General features: G+C 44.1%; 1 protein-coding gene across 2 annotated transcripts in view; it reads left to right on the top strand.

Moving 5' to 3' along the window:
* Window positions 1–1,927: 1,927 nt before the first annotated feature.
* The window catches only part of LOC120936139 (cytochrome P450 2C5-like), a 46,560-nt gene continuing 24,073 nt past the window's right edge, over window positions 1,928–24,414 (top strand). Inside the window, exons 1-4 of one of the 2 annotated variants that reach the window (XM_040348275.1) lie at window positions 1,928–2,035; window positions 16,036–16,229; window positions 19,091–19,253; window positions 22,392–22,541. In XM_040348275.1, coding sequence (XP_040204209.1) covers window positions 16,050–16,229; window positions 19,091–19,253; window positions 22,392–22,541 — 493 coding nt within the window. In that variant the 5' untranslated portion in view covers window positions 1,928–2,035; window positions 16,036–16,049. Of the gene's footprint in view, window positions 2,036–4,840; window positions 4,965–16,035; window positions 16,230–19,090; window positions 19,254–22,391; window positions 22,542–24,414 lie in introns of those variants that run through there. The other variant, XM_040348274.1, reaches the window with a different exon arrangement.

Here is a 24,414-nt window from a genome sequence, read left to right as displayed (position 1 = left end):
TACATATTAGACGTGTAAATCAACGGAAGCGCCCCTTGCGGCCAGTGTAAATATGCACCCAAGATATGACGGCGTAGGAGAATTACGTCGGTCGTATCTTGGCAAAATTCAGGCGTATCTCATTTTAAGAATAAGCGCATAGATACGACGGCGCACATTCGGACTTACGATGGCGTATCTACTGATACGTTGGCGTAAGTCTCTCTGAATCTGGCTAATAGTGTTTAAAAACTACCGATACAGGTCTTTATGGGGGTAGCATGTGACCCAGTGACAATGCAGCAGCATTTATGTTGATCCTATGATTAAGTGACGTTGGTTGTCACGATACGCGTGAGGAAGAAGGAGGGTGCTGGTGACGTCATCCGCTCGTGGCCTCAGAGCAGAGACACATGCTGCAGTTACATGCTGTTCATTACAGCTTAATTTTGTGAGTGATACTTGTTTTTATTTATTAAAATGCCATTGATTTTACACTATGGAGGCTTCCTTATTCTCCTTTTGAGTGCCTGTACTGGGACCTTGTGAGCCTTCTATTTTGGGATCAGATCTGCTGGCTGACGCTGGGACATGCATTGAGCAGTATTCCTATAGTCTTGTTATAAGCCTTTTTAAGGTAAGGTGCTAGTGAATACACTCATCTGACACTGTGGAAAGCTTGGCGTTTGTTGTTTCAATCACGTGTGCATGCTTGGTATCTTGCACTGAAGTATCTATGGACTTTTTGGAGAACATTTGCACTTAGAAAATCTTGATGATCAAATTAATTCTTTCTTGTGTTCAAGATTATTTTTCTGCACTGGACACGCTGTTTATTTATTTATTTTTCCATGACATTTTTCTGTGTCTGATCCTGTCATGGTCTTACCTCCTTGCAGGCTTCTTATCACTGACATGTGCTAGCAGCCATCTTGCTTCCTGGGGTTCTTATAACTTACCACACCCTGCGGCTCCTCCTTCCCACTGGGAGGAGCTGGATGCCTTGCATATATATATGAGGGCTGCTGCTGCATTTCCTTGCTTGGTCCTCTTGTTTACACATGCTCCTGAGATTGTGCTGCTGCTCTTGGTTACCGACCCGGCTCCCACGGACGATCATTCTGGCTCCTGATCCCCGGCTTCATCTCACCAATTCTCTCTTGTATATGGACTCCGGCTTGGCTGACTCTCAACGGTCATTCCTGGCTATCGACCCTGGCTCCGGTGGAAGACTCTGCTGACTGTTGATCATCCAATTGGACTTTAACCTTGCTGTTTGGTTTTTAATAAAGCCTTCCTATTTCATGTATCTGTTGTTGTACGTCTGATTCATGCTTCCGTGACAGATCCCTTGTGGATTATATTGGGACATGTTTTCACTGCATTAATTATTATTGATTGGGTTCTTATTCCCCCTATGCATGTTATTGGACATTTCTGTTTTAAGGAATTTTGCCTACACATTTTTATTGGACTTTATTCATTATTTATTCTATTTATTTTTTCACTATGCACTTTTTTGGATTTAGCACTTTATAGATTTCTACATATTTATGTATTATTATTTTTTGAGGTCTATGAATTTTTATTCTGACCACATTTAAACTGTGCTTACGTTGGCACGTTGGGTTACCTATTAGGTAATTTTATTATTAATTCACTCTCATTACCCTCCACATGAACTTATTGATGTTGGGCGGTATTCTTGATTTTAGTGGAACACATTTAGACACACAGCAAATGGTGGATATACTCACTTGAAATTGAATTTTATCACTTGGAAGATCATTATTTATTTATTAACATGAATTGTTATTAGTATTATTTATATGTTATTCACTTTATTATTTGCAAGCACCATTACACCCCCCCCCCCCTATTATATTTATGTTGTATAGGTTTCTCATGTGCTGTAACTTTAGACTTCCCTGCCGAGAATGTGCCCTTTTGCTCTACTACAGGTTATACATATATTTCCTTATCACTTCACATACATTGAAATGGAGTCATTGTGAGTTACTTGGAGGTTGAAGTGTGTCTCACCGGTAGCATTAAGGTAAGACTCTCACATCGCTTATGTAATTTACAGGTAGAATTTCACTTTATTTTTTATGCTTTTTATATGTTCATTTTATGATTTTACAACAACCAATTGGGATGAATGAACTGATCCATGTAGGTCAAAGTAGATCCAAACTGAGCAGATTTGCAATGAGAGAGAGGACATTTGTGAAAAACTGCTGATCTGTTTTTTTTCTTTGAAGTCCAACTTACACAGCCTTACATTAGGGCTGTATGTACATTGCAAGGATTAACCACTTAAGACCCGGACCAAAATGCAGCTAAAGGACCCGGCCAGTTTTTGCGATTTGGCACTGCGTCGCTTTAACAGACAATTGCGCCGTGGCTCCCAAACAAAATTGGCGTCCTTTTTTCCCCACAAATAGAGCTTTCTTTTGGTGGTATTTGATCACCTCTGCATTTTTTTTTTTTTGCGCTATAAACAAAATAGAGCGACAATTTTGAAAAAAATGCAATATTTTTTACTTTTTGCTATAATAAAAATCCCCCAAAAATATATAAAAAAACATATTTTTTCCTCAGTTTAGGCCGATACGTATTCTTCTACCTATTTTTGGTAAAAAAAATCGCAATAAGCGCTTATCGGTTGGTTTACGCAAAATTTATAGCGTTTACAAAATAGGGGATAGGTTTATTGCATTTTTATTAATAATTTTTTTTTTTACTACTAATGGCGGCAATCAGCGTTTTTTTTTCGTGACTGCGACATTATGGCGGACACTTCGGACAATTTTGACAAATTTTTGGGACTATTGTCATTTTCACAGCAAAAAATGCATTTAAATTGCATTGTTTACTGTGAAAATGACAGTTGCAGTTTGGGAGTTAACCACAGGGGGCGCTGAAGGGGTTATGTGTGACCTAAAATGTGTTTACAACTGTAGGGGGTGTGGCTGTAGGTGTGACGTCATTGATTGTGTCACCCTATAAAAAGGATCACATGATTGATGACGCCGCCACAGTGAAGGACGGGGAAGCTGTGTTTACATACAGCTTCCTCACAAGAAGTCATTCTTACAGTGGTGCTGTTTTATCCTGTTTGCGGGGCCTGCCTTGATCCCCTCCTACCATTTGGGACTTTTTTTTATTATTTATACCCCTATTATGCTACTAGTATTGGGGTTCAGTGACTTTGTTTCTCTTTATTAAGCACTGGCACTGTGTTGCTGGTTTGTTTCATTGGCGCAATTTATTTTGGTACTATGTTATCTGTGTTTATCGCTTTTAATTGCTGCCTTTGATCTTTATTGATGTCATTTATATTTGTTTAGCGCAGTCTTTTTTTCCTTATCATATTTAAGAGAACCTGTCATGCTTTTTTCTATTACAAGGAATGTTTACATTCCTTATAATAGGATTAAAAGTCACCCAAATTTTAGTTTTTTTTTTTAACAGTGTCAAAATAAATAAAATACAGTAAAATAAATAATAAAAAAATGAAATCGCCCCGTACCGGCAAACTTGCGCGCAGAAGCGAACACATACGTGAGCAGCGCCCGCATATTAAAACGGTGTTCAAACCACACATGTGAGGTATATCTGCCATCGTTAGATCGTTAGGGCAATAATTCTAGCTCTAGACCTCCTCTGTAACTCAAAACATGCAACCTGTAGAATTTTTTAAACAGCGCCTATGGAGATTTTTAAGGCTGCATTCAGGCTGCATTCACACCTGAATGCGGCGTATTTTACCGCGATTTGCCGTGACAAATTGCAGCGTTTTGTCCCGCGATTTGCTGCGACAAAACGCGGCGTTTTGTAAGTCTAACATACGCCGGAGGGGTGATTAACATTGTCGGCTATGCCGAACGCCGAAAGCCGACAGAAAAAAGGGTCTGGGACTTGTTTTGAGCTTCAGGCGTACGGCGTTTCGGCGTGGAGATGTGAACCATCTCCATAGCCGACAATGTTAAATCACCCCTCCAGCGTATGTCAGGCTGCAATAGCGTCACGCTACAGACGACAAAACGCCTAGGTGTGAATGGAGCCGTACACCTGAGCGTTTTGTCGCTCAAATACGCTAGAGGGAAAAAAATACATTATACCCTATGGAGATGGTTCACATCTGCACGCCGATACGCCTGATGCCGAACGACTGAAGCTCAAACAAGTTCCGGACCCTTTTTTGTCGCGCGTATCGGGCGGTTTGGGCGTATTTGAGCGTTTCCATTTCCCATAGAAAGTACTGGAAACGCTCGATTCAAGCGACTAGCGCGACAACGACGAAAAAAACGACCGAACGACCGACGCTCAGGTGTGAATGCAGCCTCAGGGTAGTAGTTTGTTGCCATTCCACGAACGGGCGCAACTTTGAAGCGTGACATTTTAGGTATCAATTTACTCGGCATAACATTATCTTTCACAACATAAAAAAAAATGGGCTAACTTTACTGTTGTCTTATTTTTTAATTCAAAAAGGTGATTTTCTTTTGCAAAAAAGCACGCTTTTAAGACCGCTGCGCAAATACAATGTGACAAAAAGTTTAGCAACAACCACCATTTTATTCTCTAGGGTGTTAGAAAAATAATAATATAATGTTCGGGGGTTCTAAGTAATTTTCTAGCAAAAAAAATGTTTTTAACTTGTAAACGCCAAATCTCAGAAAGAGGCTCGGTCCTTAAGTGGTTAACTATCAATCAAAATCCACTTTACGATTTGTGGCGTAGCTTGTCGACTAATCAATCAGAAGAGATAGATCGGAAAAGAAATTGATAACAGTTGTGTGCAGACCGAAGACTGAGCAGTACACGCACTACAATGACGTAAGAGGAGGGAGGGAGGGGGGACAGCTGCTGAATCCAGCACACAGAGGCCTCTAACATGCCGGAAGTGCTAGAAAACCTTCAATGATTGTAAAGAGAAAAAAAAGGAAAGTCGCTTGGATTAACACGCTGACAAAGACGTGAGTACACAACATACACTACTACTGCGGACTGACTGTAGATAAGAGATTTATTAATAGCATGCAATGCCAAATTGCAGTGTCTAGAGTGAGCAGGATACTGTCCCATATTAAAAGTGATATAGATTCGCCCTTGTACAAAGTATTATTAGGACCTCATCTAGAGCACACCGATAAAGGCTAGGTTCACCTTTTCCAGAATATAGCCAATGCAAAAAAAAATGCTCAGCTTTGTAAGGACGGGTTCACACATGTGCAGCCGCGGTTCCCAGCATGGGGTCCGATGGGTTCCTGTTCACTGGTTCGGGTGCAAATCAGGTCCGAATTGTTTTGCCTGAATTCGCACCTAAACCAGACCCAAACATGCACAGGACCCTTTTGGAATACGGACCGTGGCTGCTAGGGTAGGGTGACCAGACATCCCCAGTTTCAGGGGACAGTCCCCTGATTGAGGACATTGTCCCCGGACCAAGTCTGTCCCTGGTTTTGTCCCCAGATTGGATTTAATAGGGGGCAGGGGCAATTTCAAAGACACTGGGGTGGATTCAGTAAGCAATTGCGTCTGCGTAACCATAGTTACGCAGCGCAATTGCTTAGTTGCGCTGGTGTAACGACTTTTCTGTATTCAGAAAGCTTGTTACGCCGACTGCAGCCTAAGATATGACTGGCATAAGGCTCTTATGCCGTCGTATCGTAGGCTGCATTCTTACGATGGCCGCTAGGTGGCGTTCCCGTAGTGGTCAGCGTAGATTATGCAAATTGGATACGCCGATCCACAACCCTACGCGCGCCCTGCGTATGCATTTTACGTCGTTTGCGTTCGTCGGGTTCCGCGTAAGGCTGCTCCTGCTATTAGCAGGGGCAGCCAATGCTAAGTCTACCTGTCGTTCCCGCGTCGCGATGTTTGAAAATTACGTAGTTTGCGTAAGTGAATCCAGCGCCATTCACGTTCACGTTAAAGCATATGACGTCCTTGCGACGTCATTTGCCGCAATGCACGTCGGGAAAGTTTCCCGACGGAGCATGCGCACTACGTTCGGCGCGGGAACGCGCCTAATTTAAATGATCCACGCCCCCTACGGGATCATTTAAATTACGCGCCCTTACGCCGGGCAGTTTTAGGGAGTGCCCACACAAATTACGGAGCTACTACTACTTTGTGCTACTACGGAGCACAAATTAACGGAGGTGCAGCGTTAAAACGGTACACTGCGCCTCCGTAAGAGGACGCAAGTCGTACCTGAATCCACCCCAGTCAGTGCAGAATTAAAATAAAAAAAATTGAATTACACCCCCCCGCTCCGCCGTGCCTATAGGGGGGTTGTATTTTTCTCATTATCTGTGCCCCTTTCTGATGATCATGTGCTGGTCGGAGCGGAAGGAATATTTATTCAGTTTGGGCGCATGCCCATTCAGCTCCACTCGCATGTTCTTCTGCCTTGGCTCAAATCCTGGCCAGCCCCCTGCCTATCTCCTTGCCTTCCCTGGCGGACTGATCTTCCTCCACTCCCCATCCAGTAGTAGCCGGGGCCCGAAGAGTAAGACTTGAGAGGCTGTGAGGTGGGTGGCGACGGGCAGAGAGTCGTTGATTGCCGCCATTACTAGTAAAGAAAAAATATGTCCCCGGATTTCATTTTAAAAGTCTGGTCACCTTATGCTAGGGTGACCACGTGTCCCGGATTGCCTGGGACAGTCACGCATTTTGCAGGTCTGTCCCGGGCACCTTCATTTCAGGACAATACAGTGTCCTGGAATGAAATGGACACAGCCACCCCCCAAGCCAAACTAATGCCCCCAAAAAAGGCTACCACACAGGGCTCAAGTCCTGCGGGAACGTGCACTTTTTTCACAGCAGGAACGCAGTTCCCTTTGCAGGACTAGAGCAGCCGAGCCAATCCTTCACTAAGCGGCGATGCCCAGCTCGAGTCACTGTCAGGGGCAGGCGAACCTTAGGCCTCGTACACACGGGCGGACAATCCGATGAAAACGGTCCGCCGGACCGTTTTCATCGGACATGTCCGCTGCCGGATTTTGACCAAATTCCGCGTGGACAGCGAACGCGGTGACATGGCCGTGCCGTCGCCGCGACGATGACCCTGGAAGGTCAATGCTTCCACGCATGCGTCGAATCACTTTGACGCATGCGAGGGCCTTCGGCCGAGCGGACATGTCCGGTAAGTCGTACAGACGACCGAACATGTCCGACGGACAGGCTTCCAGCGGACATGTTTCTTAGCATGCTAAGAAACATTTGTCCGCTGGAAACCTGTCCGATCCGCCGGAAAATTGTCCGGTCGGCCGTACACACGACCGAACATGTCCGCGGACCAGTTTCAGCAGACATGTTCGGTCGTGTGTACGAGGCCTTAGTAATCCTTTATGTTACTGGCCGCTTCCTGTATATGGATTAATCGGGTATAGAGTCATCGGGTTTTCCGTCACTTCCTCGATGCCGCAATGTCTCCTGGGAGCTTTTGTCATTGTTCCCAGGAGACATTGCGGAGGTCTGCCGCGAGTTATCACAGGATTTAGAAAGAACTTGCTTAAAGTTCTTTCTAAATCCTGCGATAACTTGCGGCAGACCTCCACAATGTCTCCTGGGAACAATGACAAACATGCGGTTTAGTAATTATGCATATGAGCGTATCATTTTTATTTTTTTTGGTGGGGAAGTGGATCTTGGGTGGGAGTTCCCACACTTTTTTCCCAGGACTTGACCCCTGCTACCACATCACTGCTTTACTCACTAACAGTACTTGTCCTGGCCGGGAATGCCTGGAGGAGCACAGTCCCCGCCCCCTGCTTGTGATTGGAGAAATCATAAATCCGGCCTCTTGTGTCCAATCACTGTGCTGTGATTCGCTACAGCACAAGCTGATTTTTGGGAAGGGGGGTGTCCCTGAATGGTAGTTTGGAAATGTGGTCACCCTAGTTGTCACCTTTTTCTTCAAGTCAAACCCGAAAACTTTAGCGGCATGCAGATATTTTTTTTTAGAGTATAAACTATACGTATATTTTGCAATTAACCACATGCCAACCAGCGCATGATGATGTACGCAGGCACAATGGCTCGGCTGGGCAAATAGGCGTACAGATACGTCCCCTTTAGATCGCGGCACTGTGGGCTTGTGCCCGCTGCGGTCTCCGTGACCGTTCCCACGGGACCCGCAAACTTGATGTCCACCGGTGTCCCACGATCAGGCCACAGAGAGGCAGAACGGGGGGATGCATCTCCCTGTTCTGCCTAGTGACAGGACACTGATCGTCTGCTCCCTGTCATCGGGAACAGTGATCAGTGTCGTGTCACTGCTAGCTAGGGTGACCACATGTCCTGGATTGCCCGGGACAGTCCCGCATTTTGCAGGTCTGTCCCGGGCACCTTCATTCCAGGACAATACAGTGTCCCGGAATGAAACTGAAACAGCCACCCCCGGGCCAATCTGATACTCCCAAAAAAGGCTGCCACATCACCACTTGTCCTGGCCAGGAATACCTGAAGGAGCACAATCCCCGCCCCCTGTTTGTGATTGGAGAAATCATAAATCCAGCCTCTTGTGTCCAATCACTGTGCTGTGATAAGTTACAGCACAAGCTGATTTTTGGGAAGGGTGGGGTGTCCCTGAATTGTAGTTTGGAAATGTGGTCACCCTACTGCTAGCCCATCCCCCACACAGTTAGAAACACTCCTTAGGACACACTTAACCCCTTTAGCGCCCCCTAGTGTTTAACCCCTTCCCTGCCAGTGTCATTTACACAGTAATCAGTGCATTTTTATAGCCTTGATCGCTATATAAATGACAATGGTCCCAAAATAGCATCAAAAGTGTCCGATATGTCCGCCATAATGTTGCAGTCACGTTAAAAATCGCAGATCGCTGCCATTACCAGTAGAAAAAAATAGTAGTTAAAATGCTATAAAACTATCTCCTATTTTGTAGGCGCTATAACTTTTGCGCAAACCACTCAATATAAACTTATTGTTTTGTTTTGTTTTTTACCAAAAATATGTAGAAGAATACATATCGACCTGAACTGTGGAAAAAAAACATTTTTTTTTTATATTTCTGGGGAATATTTATTTTAGCAAAAAGTAAAAAATATAGCTTTTTTCAAAATTGTCGCTCTATTTTTGTTTATAGCACAAAAAATTAAAACCGCAGAGGTGATACCACCAAAAAAAACCTCTATTTGTGAAAAAAAAAAGGACGCCAATTTTGTATGGGAGCTACGTCGCACGATCACGCAATTGTCAGTTAAATCAACGCAGTGCCAAATCGCAAAAAATGCTCTGGTCAGGGAAGGGGGTAAATTCTTCTGGGGCTGAAGTGATTAAGTAACATTTCTAATCATATGAAGTTAATCACATTAGTCCCCCTTTACACCAGAGTCCACAGAGTTACCCTTTTACATCTGAATCCACACAGTTATCTTATACTGTAAGGGACTCTGAAGTAAGGGATGCTCTGGGAACCCTGATTTAAGGGGAAACACAGAGAACTTGGATGTACGAAGGGGACTCTGATGTAAGGGGGAACACTGTGGTTTCGGATGTAAAGGGGAACTCTGATGTAAGGGGTGCTCTGAGAACTCTGATTTTCCTTAGTGTACTCATTCAGAGGCAGGAGAGAGAAAGGGGGAGATTTCAGTCATATAAAGGGATGGATGGTGACCGCATTCACCCCTTGGCAGTCAGCATCTCTAATCAGATGTATCTGAGGCTACTGGACTTCAAATTTCCCACCCCACTTTCTGAGCCACAGCGCCAAAGATTAGAGTGTTGGCAGACAACTGCAGCCAACAACCCTGCTGGCAAGCCATAGCCCAGTCTGAATAATGTGTCGGGGTTTCAGGCAGTTTGAAACCCAGACACATGATTTCAAACCCGAACTGTCTGGGTGAATCCCGGACAGTGGCAACCCTAGTGGCTACCCCGTGTGAAAGCACTCAGGCTTTCACACACGGGAGGCATGAGAGGCAGTTTTCAGGTGCTTTACAGGTGCTATTTCTAGCGCTAATTTGCCTGAAAACTGCCTTCGGTGTGAAAGGGGTCTAACATAATGAAATGAGCCTAGGGTGTACATGTGTACTGTATGTAAACAATTGCCTATTTTGGGTAAAAATTTCAACTACAGCCCTTTAATTGTATAAAATCTCTAAATTCAGAAAATACTGTATATATATTGTTCTGGGAGTATTCAGCAATTTTATAGCAAAAATGCTCATTTAATACAAAATGAAAAGTTTGCTCCAGAGGGGAAGTGGTTACTTGGCAAAGTCACCGCTGTCATTGTTCAGTGAAATCTGAGGCTGCTTAACCTTTGTCCCTGCACTTTCCTGGAGAGCAGCATTGGCAGCAAGTACTGGGGCATGGGGTGGGACCAACAAGTGCTCCAAGGTATAATAAACTTCTAGCTTCTAGCACACTAACAGATATATATTGGTAAATATACAAATAAAACAAGTGCTACGCTTAACCACTTGCCGACCGGCTCACGCCGATATACTTTGGCAGAATGGCGCAGACAGGCATATCAACGTACCTGAACGTCGCCTTTAAGATGCGGCATTGAGGGCATGTGCACGCTGCACCGCCCCACGAGCTCCATGAGTGTGATCGCGGTTCCCGCAGACTCCATGTCTGCGGGGATACCCGCGATCGTCTCAAGGAGAGGAAGAACAAGGAAATGCTATTGTAAACAAGCATTTCTCCATTCTTTCTAGTGACAGGACACTGATCACAGCTCCCTGTAATCGGGAGCGGTGATCAGGGTCATGACACACGTAGCCCACCCCCCCCTACAGTTAGAACACTTCCATAGGACACACCTAACCCCTTCAGTGCCCCCTCCTGGTCAACCCCTTCACTGCCAATCACATTTACACAGTAATCAGTGCATATTTATAGCACTGATCGCTGTGTAAATGTGAATGGTCCCAAAATAGCGCCAAGAGTGTCCAGTGTGTCCTCCATAATGTCGCAGTCACGATACAAATCGATGATCGCCGCCATTACTAGTAAAAAGAAAATATTAATAAAAATGCCATAAAACTATCCCTTATTCTGTATGGCCCAGATTCACATACCGCGGCGCATAGTTATGCCGGCGTAGCGTATTGAATCTACGCTACGCTGATGTAGCGCAGAGCGGGGAGCACAGTATTCACAAAGCACTTGCTCCCAAATGTACGCTGGGTTCCCTCGGCATAACTCGTCGTAAGTGGCAGTGGGCGTGAGCCATGCTAATGGGGCGTGACCCCATGTAAATGATGGGCCGAGCGCCATCAAGATACGAATAACGAACGGCGCATGCGCCGGCTCATGGACGTGTCCCAGTGCGCATGCTCAGAATCATGTCGGAACGAACGCCTAAGATACGTCGAATCACTGCCTATGACGTGAACGTAACCTACGCCCATCCCTATTCACGTACTACTATGTAAACGACGTAAAATACGACGGCTGTTCCCTGGTCCATACCTTTGCATGAGTTGCGCCTCATAGATGGGGAATAACTATACGCCGGACGTTAGCCTTACGTAAACCGCGTATATTAATGTGCCGGGCGCAAGTACGTTCGTGAATCGGTGTATCTCACTCATTTGCATATTCAAATCGTAAATCAATGGCAGCGCCCCTTGCGGCCAGCGTAAATATGCGCCCACGATACGACGGCGTAAGAAACTTACGTCGGTCGTAGGAAGCCTATTTTCTAGTTCTGTGGGCATGGCGCACAGATACGACGGCGCACATTTACACTTACCCGGCGTATCTCGAGATACGTCGGCGTAAGTGCTACGTGAATCCGGGCCTTTAACTTTTGCGCAAACCGATCAGTAAACGCTTATTACGATTTTTTTACCAAAAATATGTAGAAGAATCGGCCTAAACTGAGGAAAAAAGTTTTTTTTTTTATATATATATATATTTTTGGAGGATATTTATAATAGTAAAAAGTTAAAAATATTGCTTTTTTTTTCAAAATTGTCGATTTTTGTTTATAGTGCAAAAAAAATAAAAAACAGAGGTGATCAAATACCACCAAAAGAAAGCTCTATTTGTGGGGAAAAAAGGACATCAATTTAGTTTGGGAACCACGTCGCACGACCGCGCAATTGTCAGTTAAAGCGATGCAGTGCCGAATTGCAAAAAGTGCTCTTTACCCATTGGGTTAAATAGGGCAGTATTAGTCATATGTCACATCGATCGAGAAACATGACTATACTCGCTTGCTTCTAACAGTCATTTGTTATTATTATTATTGAAAATGAGAGCATAAGGCCTCGTACACACGATAGGTTAACCAGAGCACAACGGTCTGATGGACCGTTTTCATCGGTCCAAATCGATCGTGTGTGGGCCCCATAGGTTATTTAACCTTCGGTTAAAAAAAAGCCAACTTGCTTTAAAATTTAACCGATGGATTGCTAACCGATAGGTCAAAACCGATTGTTAGTAGGCACAACCATCGTGTAAAAATCCACGCATGCTCAGAATCAAGTCGACGCATGCTTGGAAGCATTGAACTTCATTTTTTTTCAGCATGTCGTTTTGTTTTACGTCACCGCGTTCTGACACGATCGTTTTTTTAACCGATGGTGTGTAGGCGCGACGGACCATCAGTCAGCTTCATCGGTTAACCTATGACAACGGTCCGTCGTTCCGTTCTCATCGGATGGACTGATCGTGTGTACGCGGCTTAAGTTTTTTCTTTGTATTCAATTCTGTAACCTCAATAAAAAAAATATTAAAGTTGAAAAAAAAAAAGAAAACAGACACAAGTCCATCTAGTTCAACCAATAAAAAAAAAAAAAAAAACATATAATTTCATATACACAATCCTTCACCCACAGTTTTTCCAGAAGAAGGTGAAAAACCCCAGCAGAGCATGATCCAATTTGCTACAGGAGGGGAAAAAATCCTTCCTTATTCCTCCGAGAGGCAATCGGATTTGCCCTGGATCAACTTTACCTATAAATGTTAGTACCCAGTTATATTCTGTACATTTAGGTAATAATTCAGACCTTTTTTAAAGCAATCTACTGAGCTGACCAGAACCACCTCTGGAGGGAGTCTATTGCACATTTTCACAGCTCTTACTGTGAAAAAAACATTCCGTATTTGGAGGTGAAATCTCCTTTCCTCTGGACGTAAAGAGTGCCCCCTTGTCCTCTGTGATAACCTTAAAGTGAATAACTCAACACCAAGTTCACTATATAGACCCCTTATATATTTGTACATGTTGATCATATTCCCCCTTATTCTCCTCTTCTCAAGAGAGAATACATTCAGTTCCTCTGATGCTTCCCTATATGTGAGTTTCTCCATGCCTCTTATCAAGTGAAAAACTAGCAATCATAAATCACAAAGTGAAAATATGAAATGTCCAAAAATAGTGTAGTTATGCAAAAGTCCACCATCCAAATTGGAATGAGTGGTATTGAGAAAAAATAATTACCAACTACAATGGGGTGCAGATCTTCCCACTTAGAGATACCACACCACAGTGATCCTCTACTGTATGCGCAATAAATACACTTCCAGAATGATTTGACCCTCTGATTAAGAGAAGTCAATATGTGGTGGTCCACATGCAGAAGAACATCATATGTGACGAACTGCGTAGGGTGGAGCCAACATTTGTGACGTCATAAAGCACCTAAGGCCCCGTACAGACGAGCGGACAGTCCGATGAAAACGGTCGGCCGGACTGTTTTTAATCGGACATGTACGCTGGGAGATTTCGGTCTGATGGCTGTAAACACCATCAAACCGAAATCCGCGCGGACAGAGAACGCGGTGACGTAGACCACACCGACGTTCTCTATTGCGCGAGATCAATGCTTCCACGCATGCGTCGAATCAATTCGATGCATGTGCTGGATTTCTGTCCGCTGGTTAGACGTACTAACCAGCGGACATGTCCACCGGACAGCTTCCCAGCGGACATGTTTCTTAGCATGCTAAGAAACATTTGTCTGCTGGAAATCTGTCCGCTAGCCTGTACACACGATCGGATCTGTCCGCTGACACTGGTCGGCGGACCAGTTTCAGCGGACATGTCCGGTCGTGTGTACAGGGCCTTAGAGTGTGGTAGCAGCCCGTTTGATTCCCAAAACTGGCTTTTACTTTTTGAAGGCATTACTGTATTTGGTTTATACTTGTCAGTATCTTGGATATTTTAAATAACATTTTTTTAGTCTAAACAGACCCCTGATGTCTCATGTTTGAGACAAAGTAAGTGACTGAGGACAGATTCATCAGTCCCGTCTCTGCAGCCTCAGTTGCACAGAATGAATAAACAGGAAAGCTCTGTACAAAGCTTCCCGTTAATTCATAAACTGAAGTTTATTTAAACACAGTTTATTATGCCTCGGCTATGAATGAATAAAAAACAAAACAAAAAAGTCAGTGATTGGTACCGATCACTGATTCAATTCATTAAGACAAGGAAGGGGCTAGTAAATGACAAATCTACCGCACCCCTTGCTGTGGGGGTGGGGGGGCCAGGGAAGCATGTCATATAGAGGGAGCGGTGCCTAAATGTAGCCACTGAATACCCGCTTCTCCTCCTCTTCCTCCCGCAGACATTCAGCAGCTACATAGAGAGATCAGTTCCTCTACATGATGCTGCCCCGCCACCCTCCTATCCAGGTGTACAGGGAGGCTACGTGGGTCTGGGGCCAGGTCGCAGTGGCAACCTCTGTACATACGCCCCTGGGCATCATATAATTGTCTACTCTCCATTCATTGTGATAACAATGGGCCAGATTCTCAGAAGAGATACGACGGTGTATCTCAGGAAACACCGTCGTATCTCTGTTTTTGACCCCGGGTATCTATGCGTATGATTCCTAGAATCATTTTCGCATAGATACGGCGTAGATCCGACAGGTGTAAGTCACTTACACCGTCGGATCTTAGATGTAATTTGACGCTGGCCGCTAGGTGGCGTTTACGTTCAGTTCTCATTTGACTATGCAAATGAGCCTGATACGCCAAATCCTGAACAAATTTGCGCCGCGTCGTCGTCGTTTACGTTGTTTCCGTAAGCGTAATGTTATCCCTGCTATATGAGGGGTAACCTTACGCCAGTCCGCCGTATGCCATGTTAAGTATGGCGTCGGGTCAGCGTCGTCTTTTTCCGTCGGTTACGCCGTTTTTCTAAGTCGTCCGCGAATACGACTTTACATTAATGACGCTCACGTCGGCGTCATTGACGTTTTCCGTCGTGAGCTGGAGCATGCGCATTGGGCTATTTCCCCCCCCGGCGCATGCGCAGTTCGATCGGCACGGGGGCACGCTTAATTTGAATACAAGCCGCCCCCTTTGAATTACACGGCCATACGCCGGGCCATTTACACTACGCCGCCGCAAATTACGGAGCAAGTGCTTGGAGAATACGGCACTTGCTCCAGTAAGTTGCGGTGGCGTGGTGTAAATGGCTTACACTACGCTGCCACCGATTCTATGAGAATCTGGCCCAATGTCTTAAAGTCCTAACTTCATTATGTAGAGCAACAATTCTTTTTATCCGATCCTCAGAGAGTTCTTTGCCATGAGGTTCCGTGTTGAACTTCCAGTGACCAGTATGAGAGAGTGAGAGCGATAACACCAAATTTAACACACCTGCTCCCCATTCACACCTGAGACCTTTTAACACTAACAAGTCACGTGACCCAGGGAAGGGAAAATGGCTAATTGTGCCCAATTTGAACCTTTATACTTAGGGGTGTACTTACTTTTGTTGCCAGCGGTTTAGACATTAATGGCTGTGTGTTGAGTTATTTTGAGGGGACAGCAAATTTACACTGTTATACAAGCTGTGCACTCACTACTTTACATTGTAGCAAAGTGTCATTTCTTCAGTGTTGTCACATGAAAAGAAATAATAAAATATTTTCAGAAATGTGAGGGGTGTACTCACTTTTGTGAGATACTGTATATTTGGCTGGTTATCTGGAATTCAGCTTCAGAAACCCTTGTTTGTTGTGCTGCATCAAACAAATCAATGTCTTGTTTAATGAGTTGATAAATTGAAAATCTTATTTTTATTTTTTTTATCCCAACCAGACCTTACTGGCAAAATGCAGATCGCTGATCCAGTTACATTTTTTCTATCAATTATTCTCTGTGTATTGCTGGCCATTGCCTTATTTGGATGGAAAAGAAGGACCCCCAACTTTCCTCCTGGACCCACTCCTTTACCGATCATTGGAAATATGCACATCCTGGACTCGGAGCAGCCGTATAAAACCATGCATGAGGTAATGCTGACTCCCACAAAAGATGCAGAAATAACAGATAGGTAGAATCCCGAAATATAAAAGGAAAAAGAAGAGATGTGACCTGACTCAACTGCAGTGACAATCCTCCATCCCTAATATACATACCGTATTTTTCGCTCCATAAGACACACTTTTCCCCCACCAAAAATGGGGAAAAGTGCCCCTGCGTCTTATGGAGCTAATATTGAGCAGGAGTCGCTGCCGCCGCTCGCTCCGGGCACACACACAGGACACACCACCTACTCGGGCTGCCCTCTCTCACTCCAGCTGACCAGAAGACGGCCCACCCAAGGCAATGCCGCGTCGCCTCCATTTACGGCGCTGCTAGCATGACGTGGGGTGACGCAAGAGTCCGTACGGCCATACTCGCCCATACTCATGATGTTTCTGGGAACGCCTCCTCCCGGGCTGCTACAAGCCAATGGTGGCAGAGGGAGGCAGGGCCAACTGCCAGAATGAATGGGATGGGCAATGAGATGGAGAAGAGGCGTGTGTGGTATAATGCTGAAATATGCGGTATGTACATTATGGGAGGATTTTTATCAGAGTATTTATGTGGAGATCGTGCTAGGTACTTGGATAGATGGAACAAGACACGGCTAACTACACTGTTTCTCACCTTTTCTTAGTTCAATAACTTTGCTTGTATTATGACAAAGGTGTGTGCATACTGTCCTATATATCCATAGGAACATGGGAGACATCCTGCTATAGATCTACACTGTATGGCCTCATCAGATTATACTCACATAAACACTGATGTATCTTTATTTATTATAGGAATACCACTGGCTAACATACTGTCCACTGGCTAATGTACATTTTATTTGCCAGTCTTCTGTATGGGTCAGAATTTTTTTTTCTTTGTTTCCTCCTCCAAAACCTAGGTGCGTCTTATAGTCAGGTGCATCTTATGGTGCGAAAAATACGGTATATGCAAAAAAAAAAAGAAGAAGAATGGGACTTTAATTGAGGAGCATCGCTGCAAAAGATAGTACATAGAGTATAAAATAAATTTTACGATCAAAATCGAACAGTTCAAAATCATGAAATGCTTGATACAATTTTTTTTATAATAACACCATATGTAAAGGAGCTGACACATAAAAATACAAATAAACATGATTGGTAAAATAAATGTATATAATACTCATACATAATCATATATACACATGCAGATACGTAATAGATGTAGATTGTGGGAGCCGAACTGTCTTGGCAGCCTAAAAAACTTGATCCTGTCAACTCATCAGAAGTATGATGCAAGAATTAACTGTAAGTTCAGGTAGATAAACAAAAAATAATATATAATAATAACTAATATCCTTTGTGGGGACAGGGCATGCTGGAGGAACTTAAGGCCCCATGCACACGAGAAGCAATTACAAACACCTCTAAACTCACGTTTTCAAAGGCAAAAACCGGCGTTTAAAACGCCTGGTTTTGCCGCGAATTGTGCGGCGTTTTGCGGCGTTTTACCGCGTTTGCGGCTGTCAGTGCTTATCTCAAAGACATTGTAGACCCTCCCAAAGTTTAAAACGCAAAAATAAAACGCTTCTGAACCCAAAATTTTGCATCTGAAAAAACGGACATAAACCCAACTGCTTTAAAATGCCAAAAAACGTGATTGTGTGCATGGACACATAGGATAACATTAAATGTATTCAGGGGCAGTTGAAAAAAATGCCCAAATGCCTCTGAACTCGAGTTTGTGCATGGGGCCTTAAAGAATCAGCAGAATACTCCAGGCTTATTTAAGTTTAAAATCCTAATAGCTGACGGGAATCTGACCCACGAGAGTAGAAGGAAACAATAGACAAAAGAACTCAAACTGTACAAGACTACAGGATTGTTTAACCTCCTTTAACTCCCTGTTCCTGGTACACCGGCCCTCACAACTGTACTCATCATACCAGATGGACACTGTCCATCTGGATTCATGCCCCAATAGCACCATTATTATAACACACTCAATGGCAAGAGATCCAAGTCCTGGCCAACTGACCAATACCACCCTTACCCACCCCTTCCTCTTTTTATTTTTTTTTCCACATTACCCCCTCCCTCCAATTTGAAAGAACCTTTGACAGACCCATCATTGTTGTTTCACCCACAGGACTGGGTTTAGTCCCTCCCCAAGAAGGATTTTTTTGACGTTATTTGACTCTTGTTGTATTTGAGCCACTTACCGAAACACCCTTAAGCCCCATACACACGAGAGGATCCATCCGCTGAAAAATCTCAGCGGATCGGTTTCAGCGGATAGATCCCCTGGTGTGTACGTTCCAGTGGATATTTATCCGCGGATATTTCCGAATTCCAGCAGATAAAAATTTGTAGACATGTCTACAAATCTATCCGCTGGAATCGGCACCAGCGGATCGATCCGGTGGTCTGTACAGACTCACCGGATCGATCCGTCCGAACACATCCCTTGCATGCGTCGTAATGATTTGACGCATGCGTGGATATCCTTATATGACAGCGTCGCGCACATCGCCGCGTCATCATTGCGGCGACGGCGCAACACGTCACCGCGATGGGAATTCGGTGCGAATTTCAATCCGATGGTGTGTACACTCCATCGAATTAAAATCCGCAAAGGACCGTATCCGCGGATAAATCCTATCGTGTGTACCAGGCCTCACCTGTTTCAACCACTCTGGACGACATTCTGCATTATGTTTGATGTATTCTATGTTTTGCCGTTAACTACTGTTGATACTCTTTAACAATAAAGATCATTGTATCATCTTTATGATTGTATTTTTAAAACCTTTGATAAAATTATTTAAAACAATGTAAATTATTTATACTATTTCCATTTGGTCTAATTGCAGCTCTCTAAGAAGTATGGTCCAGTATACAGTATCAAGATAGGAGAGGAAACAATGGTGATCCTTTGTGGTTATGAGACAATAAAAGATGCATTGGTAAATCACGCTGATGAGTTTTCCGGAAGGCCAATAATACCACTCTTCCAAGAAATCACCAAAGGACATGGTAATCTGAAACTTTCAAAACTTTATTTGCATCTACCTGTTTTTATTTACGCCTACCACGACGATTACTTATGAAAATGCTCCCGATACATGAAACTGATACTTTGCTGTGTGAAAGTTTACATAGGAGCTGTGCGGGAAACCTCCCTGTATGACGGGTTACACTTAAATCGACTCCCTATCCGACTGTGGACATCTGCGGCTGTGGCTTGGGCTCCTTCTGCCTCTCCCATGGCTTCTTTTTCCGCATTTCTAGCGGCTCTCTCTTCCCAGCCTCCAGCGGTTAGAGTCATCTCCTTGTAGTGCTGACAGTACGGACTACAGTGATTCTAATTGGTCAGCACCTTTACATGAATGGCGCTGATCAATCAGAAGCTGTCTAGCCCGTACTGTCAAGAGAGGAGAGAAAGCGACAAGGATTTCAAATGCCAGGACCCATGAAGTGGCTTTTCAGAGCCTGACAGTGTTGGATGGCAACAATCTGAGAGCAGCTGGAAATACAGTGAACAAAGCCATGGAAGAGGCAAGAGGTGCCCAAGCCACAGCCGCACATGTCCACAGTTGGATCGGGAGCCATGCAGGCCTCGTGTCTGTTTATCTGTAACAGGCGCCGTTGCGCTGCCTGTTCTCTGTTATAGCAGGCGCTTTCAGCGCTATAATGCGTTCTGTGCTGGAACGCATATGGTGCTTGCGCAATGACGTCATCGCCCAACGCCGTGGTGCGTTCCAGCTTGGAACGCGGAAGTGCGCCGCTAATCACGGCGGTTCCCTTGATTTCAGTGCTGATGCACTGCAGCTGTTACCGGCCTATAAAGGCATTCAAGCTACAGTCAAGCCCTGTTCTATTATTGTCAGCCGTATCGTACAGGCCACGCTACAACAAGGGGCAATATTATGGCCAGCTAGCAAAGACCTTCACTGCGTCCAACCTGCCATCGCTGAGGACAACCTAAGTTCTTCCTTGCTGATGCCCTACACTATGGAGTCCCTTGCTGCTAAACACTGAAGCCCTGCAAACGGATAAGTAGCAATTGTATCACTTGTAGTTCTACAGAAAGATCTGCTGCATACTTTTCACCTAAAACAATTGCTGTCATTTATGGCTTTTGGCTATTAACATACTACTTGGGATAGACTGTTGTGTCTACGACTCTTTGCAAAGGAATATCTTAAAGGAACATTTACTCTATTATTACCTCAGCAATAATTGCCTGTCATATGCAACTATTAGTTGTCTCTACAACACCTATTTACTACGAGCTATACTCCTATTTACTACGTGTACTATCAAAGTACCTGTGTTATAATTTCCTCCCAGATGCAACTATTAGTTGTCGCTACAACTCCTATTTACTACGTGTACTCTCAAAGTACCTGAACTATAATTGCCTCTCATATGTAATTATTAATTGTCTCAACAATGCCTATTTATTACGTGCTTGACATAAGTGCTACCTGTTTATGGGCCTATGCCCTAAGTTGCGGAACATGTTCGCCTAAACTTTTCTATGCTGAGGGTTGACGCATTTCATACCTTCTCCCTTAGTGGCCTAATGCACGACGCTATGTAATACTGATAATCGCTTGCATAAAGTTGTGCATTGGAATCTTTAAGTGCATACTATAATTTTAAACGCTAAGCTCTGGTTGCATGTTGTAATGCATCCAAGCTCAGTAGCTCAACGCCTTTCTTTATGTGAGTGACGCCTGGGGCCTAATACTGAATTTTCACATAAAGAAGAACATTAAAAACCTTGCTACTGCAGTTGTGGTTCACTCCCGTTCCCTAGAGCTGTTACATTATTCTGCCACAGGGCCCAAGGATGGGTCAGGCAGCGTCTAAATCTACTATTGCATGTTGGATTCGAGTCATTATTTAGGCCTATGGTTTCGAAAAGAAGATTCCTCGACTAAAGCAGTTGGTTCTTCATGGGCTGTGCATCACCAGGTCTCCATGGCTCTGATCTGTAAGGCCCCGTACACACGGCCGAGGAACTCGACGTGCCAAACACATCGAGTTTCTCGGCCAGTTCAGCCTTGAAGCCGCCGAGGAGCTCGGCGGGCCGAGAGCTCACATAGAACAACGAGGAAATAGAGAACATGTTCTCTATTTCCTCAACGAGTTCCTCGGCGGCTCCATCGGGCCGAAAGTGTACAGACGACAGAGTTTCTCGGCAGAATCAGGCTCTGACCGAGTTTCTCGCTGAATTCTGCCGAGAAACTCTGCCGTGTGTACAGGGCCTCAGGCTGCTACTTGGTCTTCGGTCCATACATTTACTAAGTTCTTTTTTAACACAGCTTACCTGTAAAATCCTTTTCTTGGGAATACATCACAGGACACAGAAAAGCCACCCCTATTCAGAGTTAAAAGTGGGACACGCTTTGCTACAAAACTAAGTTACTCTCCATTTGGGAGGGGTTACATAGGGGAGAAACTCAATTCTAATTGGGTTTGCCAGTGTCCAGTCACCTGTGGTGACTACATAACCCAATAAGTAATTAAGGCTCCGTGTCCCGTGATGTATTCCCAAGAAAAGGATTTTACAGGTAAGCTGTATTAAAAAATCCTATTATTGGTGCATCCCTAATATATACAGTATATATGTGTGAATCAAGAGAGAAAGGACCCAGCCCTATTCTCCTCTTCTTCAAATAGAAATAGACCCAACAGGATTTTTAGTCTACAGGAGCAATTGTCAATCTTAGGTCTAGTTCTGGGCTTTTTTTCTAAAGTGGAGTGCCACCCAAAAGGTTCAGTTTAAAAAAAAAAAAAAAAATAATAATAATACATATGTCATACTTACCTGCTCTGTGCAATGGTTTTGCACAAAGCAGCTCCGATCCTCCTCTTCTCGGGGCTTCTGCCCCTGTGGTCATTGGAAAGAATTTCCCGCTTACAGATAGCTAAAAAGATCAATGGTGTCAGTGGTAACTTATCTGAGAGGCAAAAATTGCTCATTGCTCACAGAACCCATAGCAACCTCTGGAAGAACCCTAGTTGAGAAACCCTGAATTAGTGTGTATTACTTACAGGAGGTACGTTGGTATTGAAGAACATCACCTGGACTCATTTAGAATGTACAGTAACATTTATTAGTCATGGATGGACTTAACAAATTTACAATTTTTTCCTGTCCAGGCATGACTTTTTCCAGTGGTGAAAACTGGAAAGTGATGAGAAGATTCACCATTTCGTCCCTAAAAGATTTCGGAATGGGGAGGAAGACAATTGAAGACAGAATTTTGGAAGAATGTGATTGTTTGGTGAAGGAGATTAAATCATTCAAAGGTTTTTCTTCTTTAATGCTTGTATTTTTTCAAATAAACCTGTAAGTTATTCTCATAGACTTAGGTCAGCTTTTATAGTAAAATCAAAGACACATGAATGTAGTGAGGATCACGAGGACCTCTAGTGTGCATGGAACCTTTATGCCCTGTACACACGATCGGTTCATCTGATGAAAACGAACCGATGGATTTTTTCATCAGATATCCGATGAAGCTGACTTTCATCAGTCTTGCCTACACACCATTGGTTAAAAATCCGATCGTGTCCAACGCGGTGATGTAAAACACTATGGCCCGGATTCAGAAACATCTGCCTATCTTTAGGCGGGCGTAGCGTATCTCAGATACACTATGCCGCCGTAACTTAGAGCGGTAGGTCCCGTATTCAGAAACAACTTGCGCTCTAAGTTACGGCGGCGTAGTGTATCTGACATGGCGTAAGCCTGCCTAATTCAAACTAGGCTGATAAGGGGCGTGTTGTATGTAAATGTTTGGTGACCCCACGGAAATGACACTCTTTTCGAACGGCGCATGCTCAGTATCACGACAAATTTTTTAAGTAAATTACGCCCGCTCAATGCTTAGTCGACGTGAACGTAACCTACGCACAGCCCCATTCACGGACGACTTACGCAAACGACGTAAAATACGACGCTGTTCGTATGTTTCTGACGTCCATACCTAACATGACTTACCCCTGCTTTATGAGGGGTAACTTTACGCCGGTCCGACGCCTTACGTAAACAACGTATCTTGATACGCCGGGCACACGTACGTTCGTGAATCAGCGTATCTAGCTAATTTGCATATTCAATGCGGAAATCAACGGAAGCGCCACCCAGCGGCCAGCGTAAAATTGCACACAATTATACGCCGGCGTATATTAGTTACGTCAGTGGAGGAAGCCTATTTTTTCAACGTATCTGCCTTTGAGAATAGGCATAAAGATACGCCGGCGCAGATTTGAAATTACGGCGGCGTATCTGGAGATTCGACGCCGTAAGTTGTATCTGAATCCGGGCCTATGACATGCTGAGAAAAATGAAGTTCAATGCTTCGGAGCATGCGTCGACTTGAATCTGAACATGTGTGGATTTTTGACCGATGGATTTCCCCATAGACGATCGTTTTTTTCTATCGTTTTTTTAACCATACGAACATTTTAAAACAGGTTCTATTTTTTTTCACCGATGGGGAAAAAAACTGATGGGGCCCACACACGATCGGTACGTCCGAGAGTTTTTTTTTAGATCCTTTCTGTAAAAGAAGATTTTTGTCATTTAAACTCTATGGCTAAGGCCTCATACACACGATAGGTTAAACAGAGGACAACGTTCTGATGGGCCCCATAGGTTATTTAACCATCGGTTAAAAAAAAGCCAACTTGCTTTAAATTTAACCGATGGATTCCTAACCAATAGGTCAAAACCGATCGTTAGTAGGCACGACCATCGGTTAACAATCCACGCATGCTCAAAATCAAGTCGACGCATGCTTGGAAGTATTACGCAAGCATTGAACTTCATTTTTTTTTGCACATCGTCGTGTTTTACGTCACCGCGTTCTGACACGATCGGTTATTTAACCGATGGTGTGTGGGCACGACGGACCATCAGTCAGCTTCATCGGTTAACCGATGACAACTGTCCTTCAGACCGTTCTCATCGAATGGACTGATCGTGTGTACGAGGCTTAACACTACATGGAAACCGTAAAAAAAAAGATTGAGTCCAGGAACACAAAGCCAGGTCCAAAAAGACATTGTTGGTGAGTTTGGGGTGGAAGAACTGAAGCTGCTTTCACACAGACCTACTGAACACCTTTGGGATGAATTAGAAAATAATGTGAGATTTTCGCAAACAGCTTCCATCGAC

Source organism: Rana temporaria, chromosome 4 (assembly GCF_905171775.1).
Source record: "Rana temporaria chromosome 4, aRanTem1.1, whole genome shotgun sequence".
NCBI classification, from domain to species: domain Eukaryota; kingdom Metazoa; phylum Chordata; class Amphibia; order Anura; family Ranidae; genus Rana; species Rana temporaria.
Note: the sequence above shows the minus strand (reverse complement) of the source record. Positions and strands in the feature narration are given on the sequence as shown.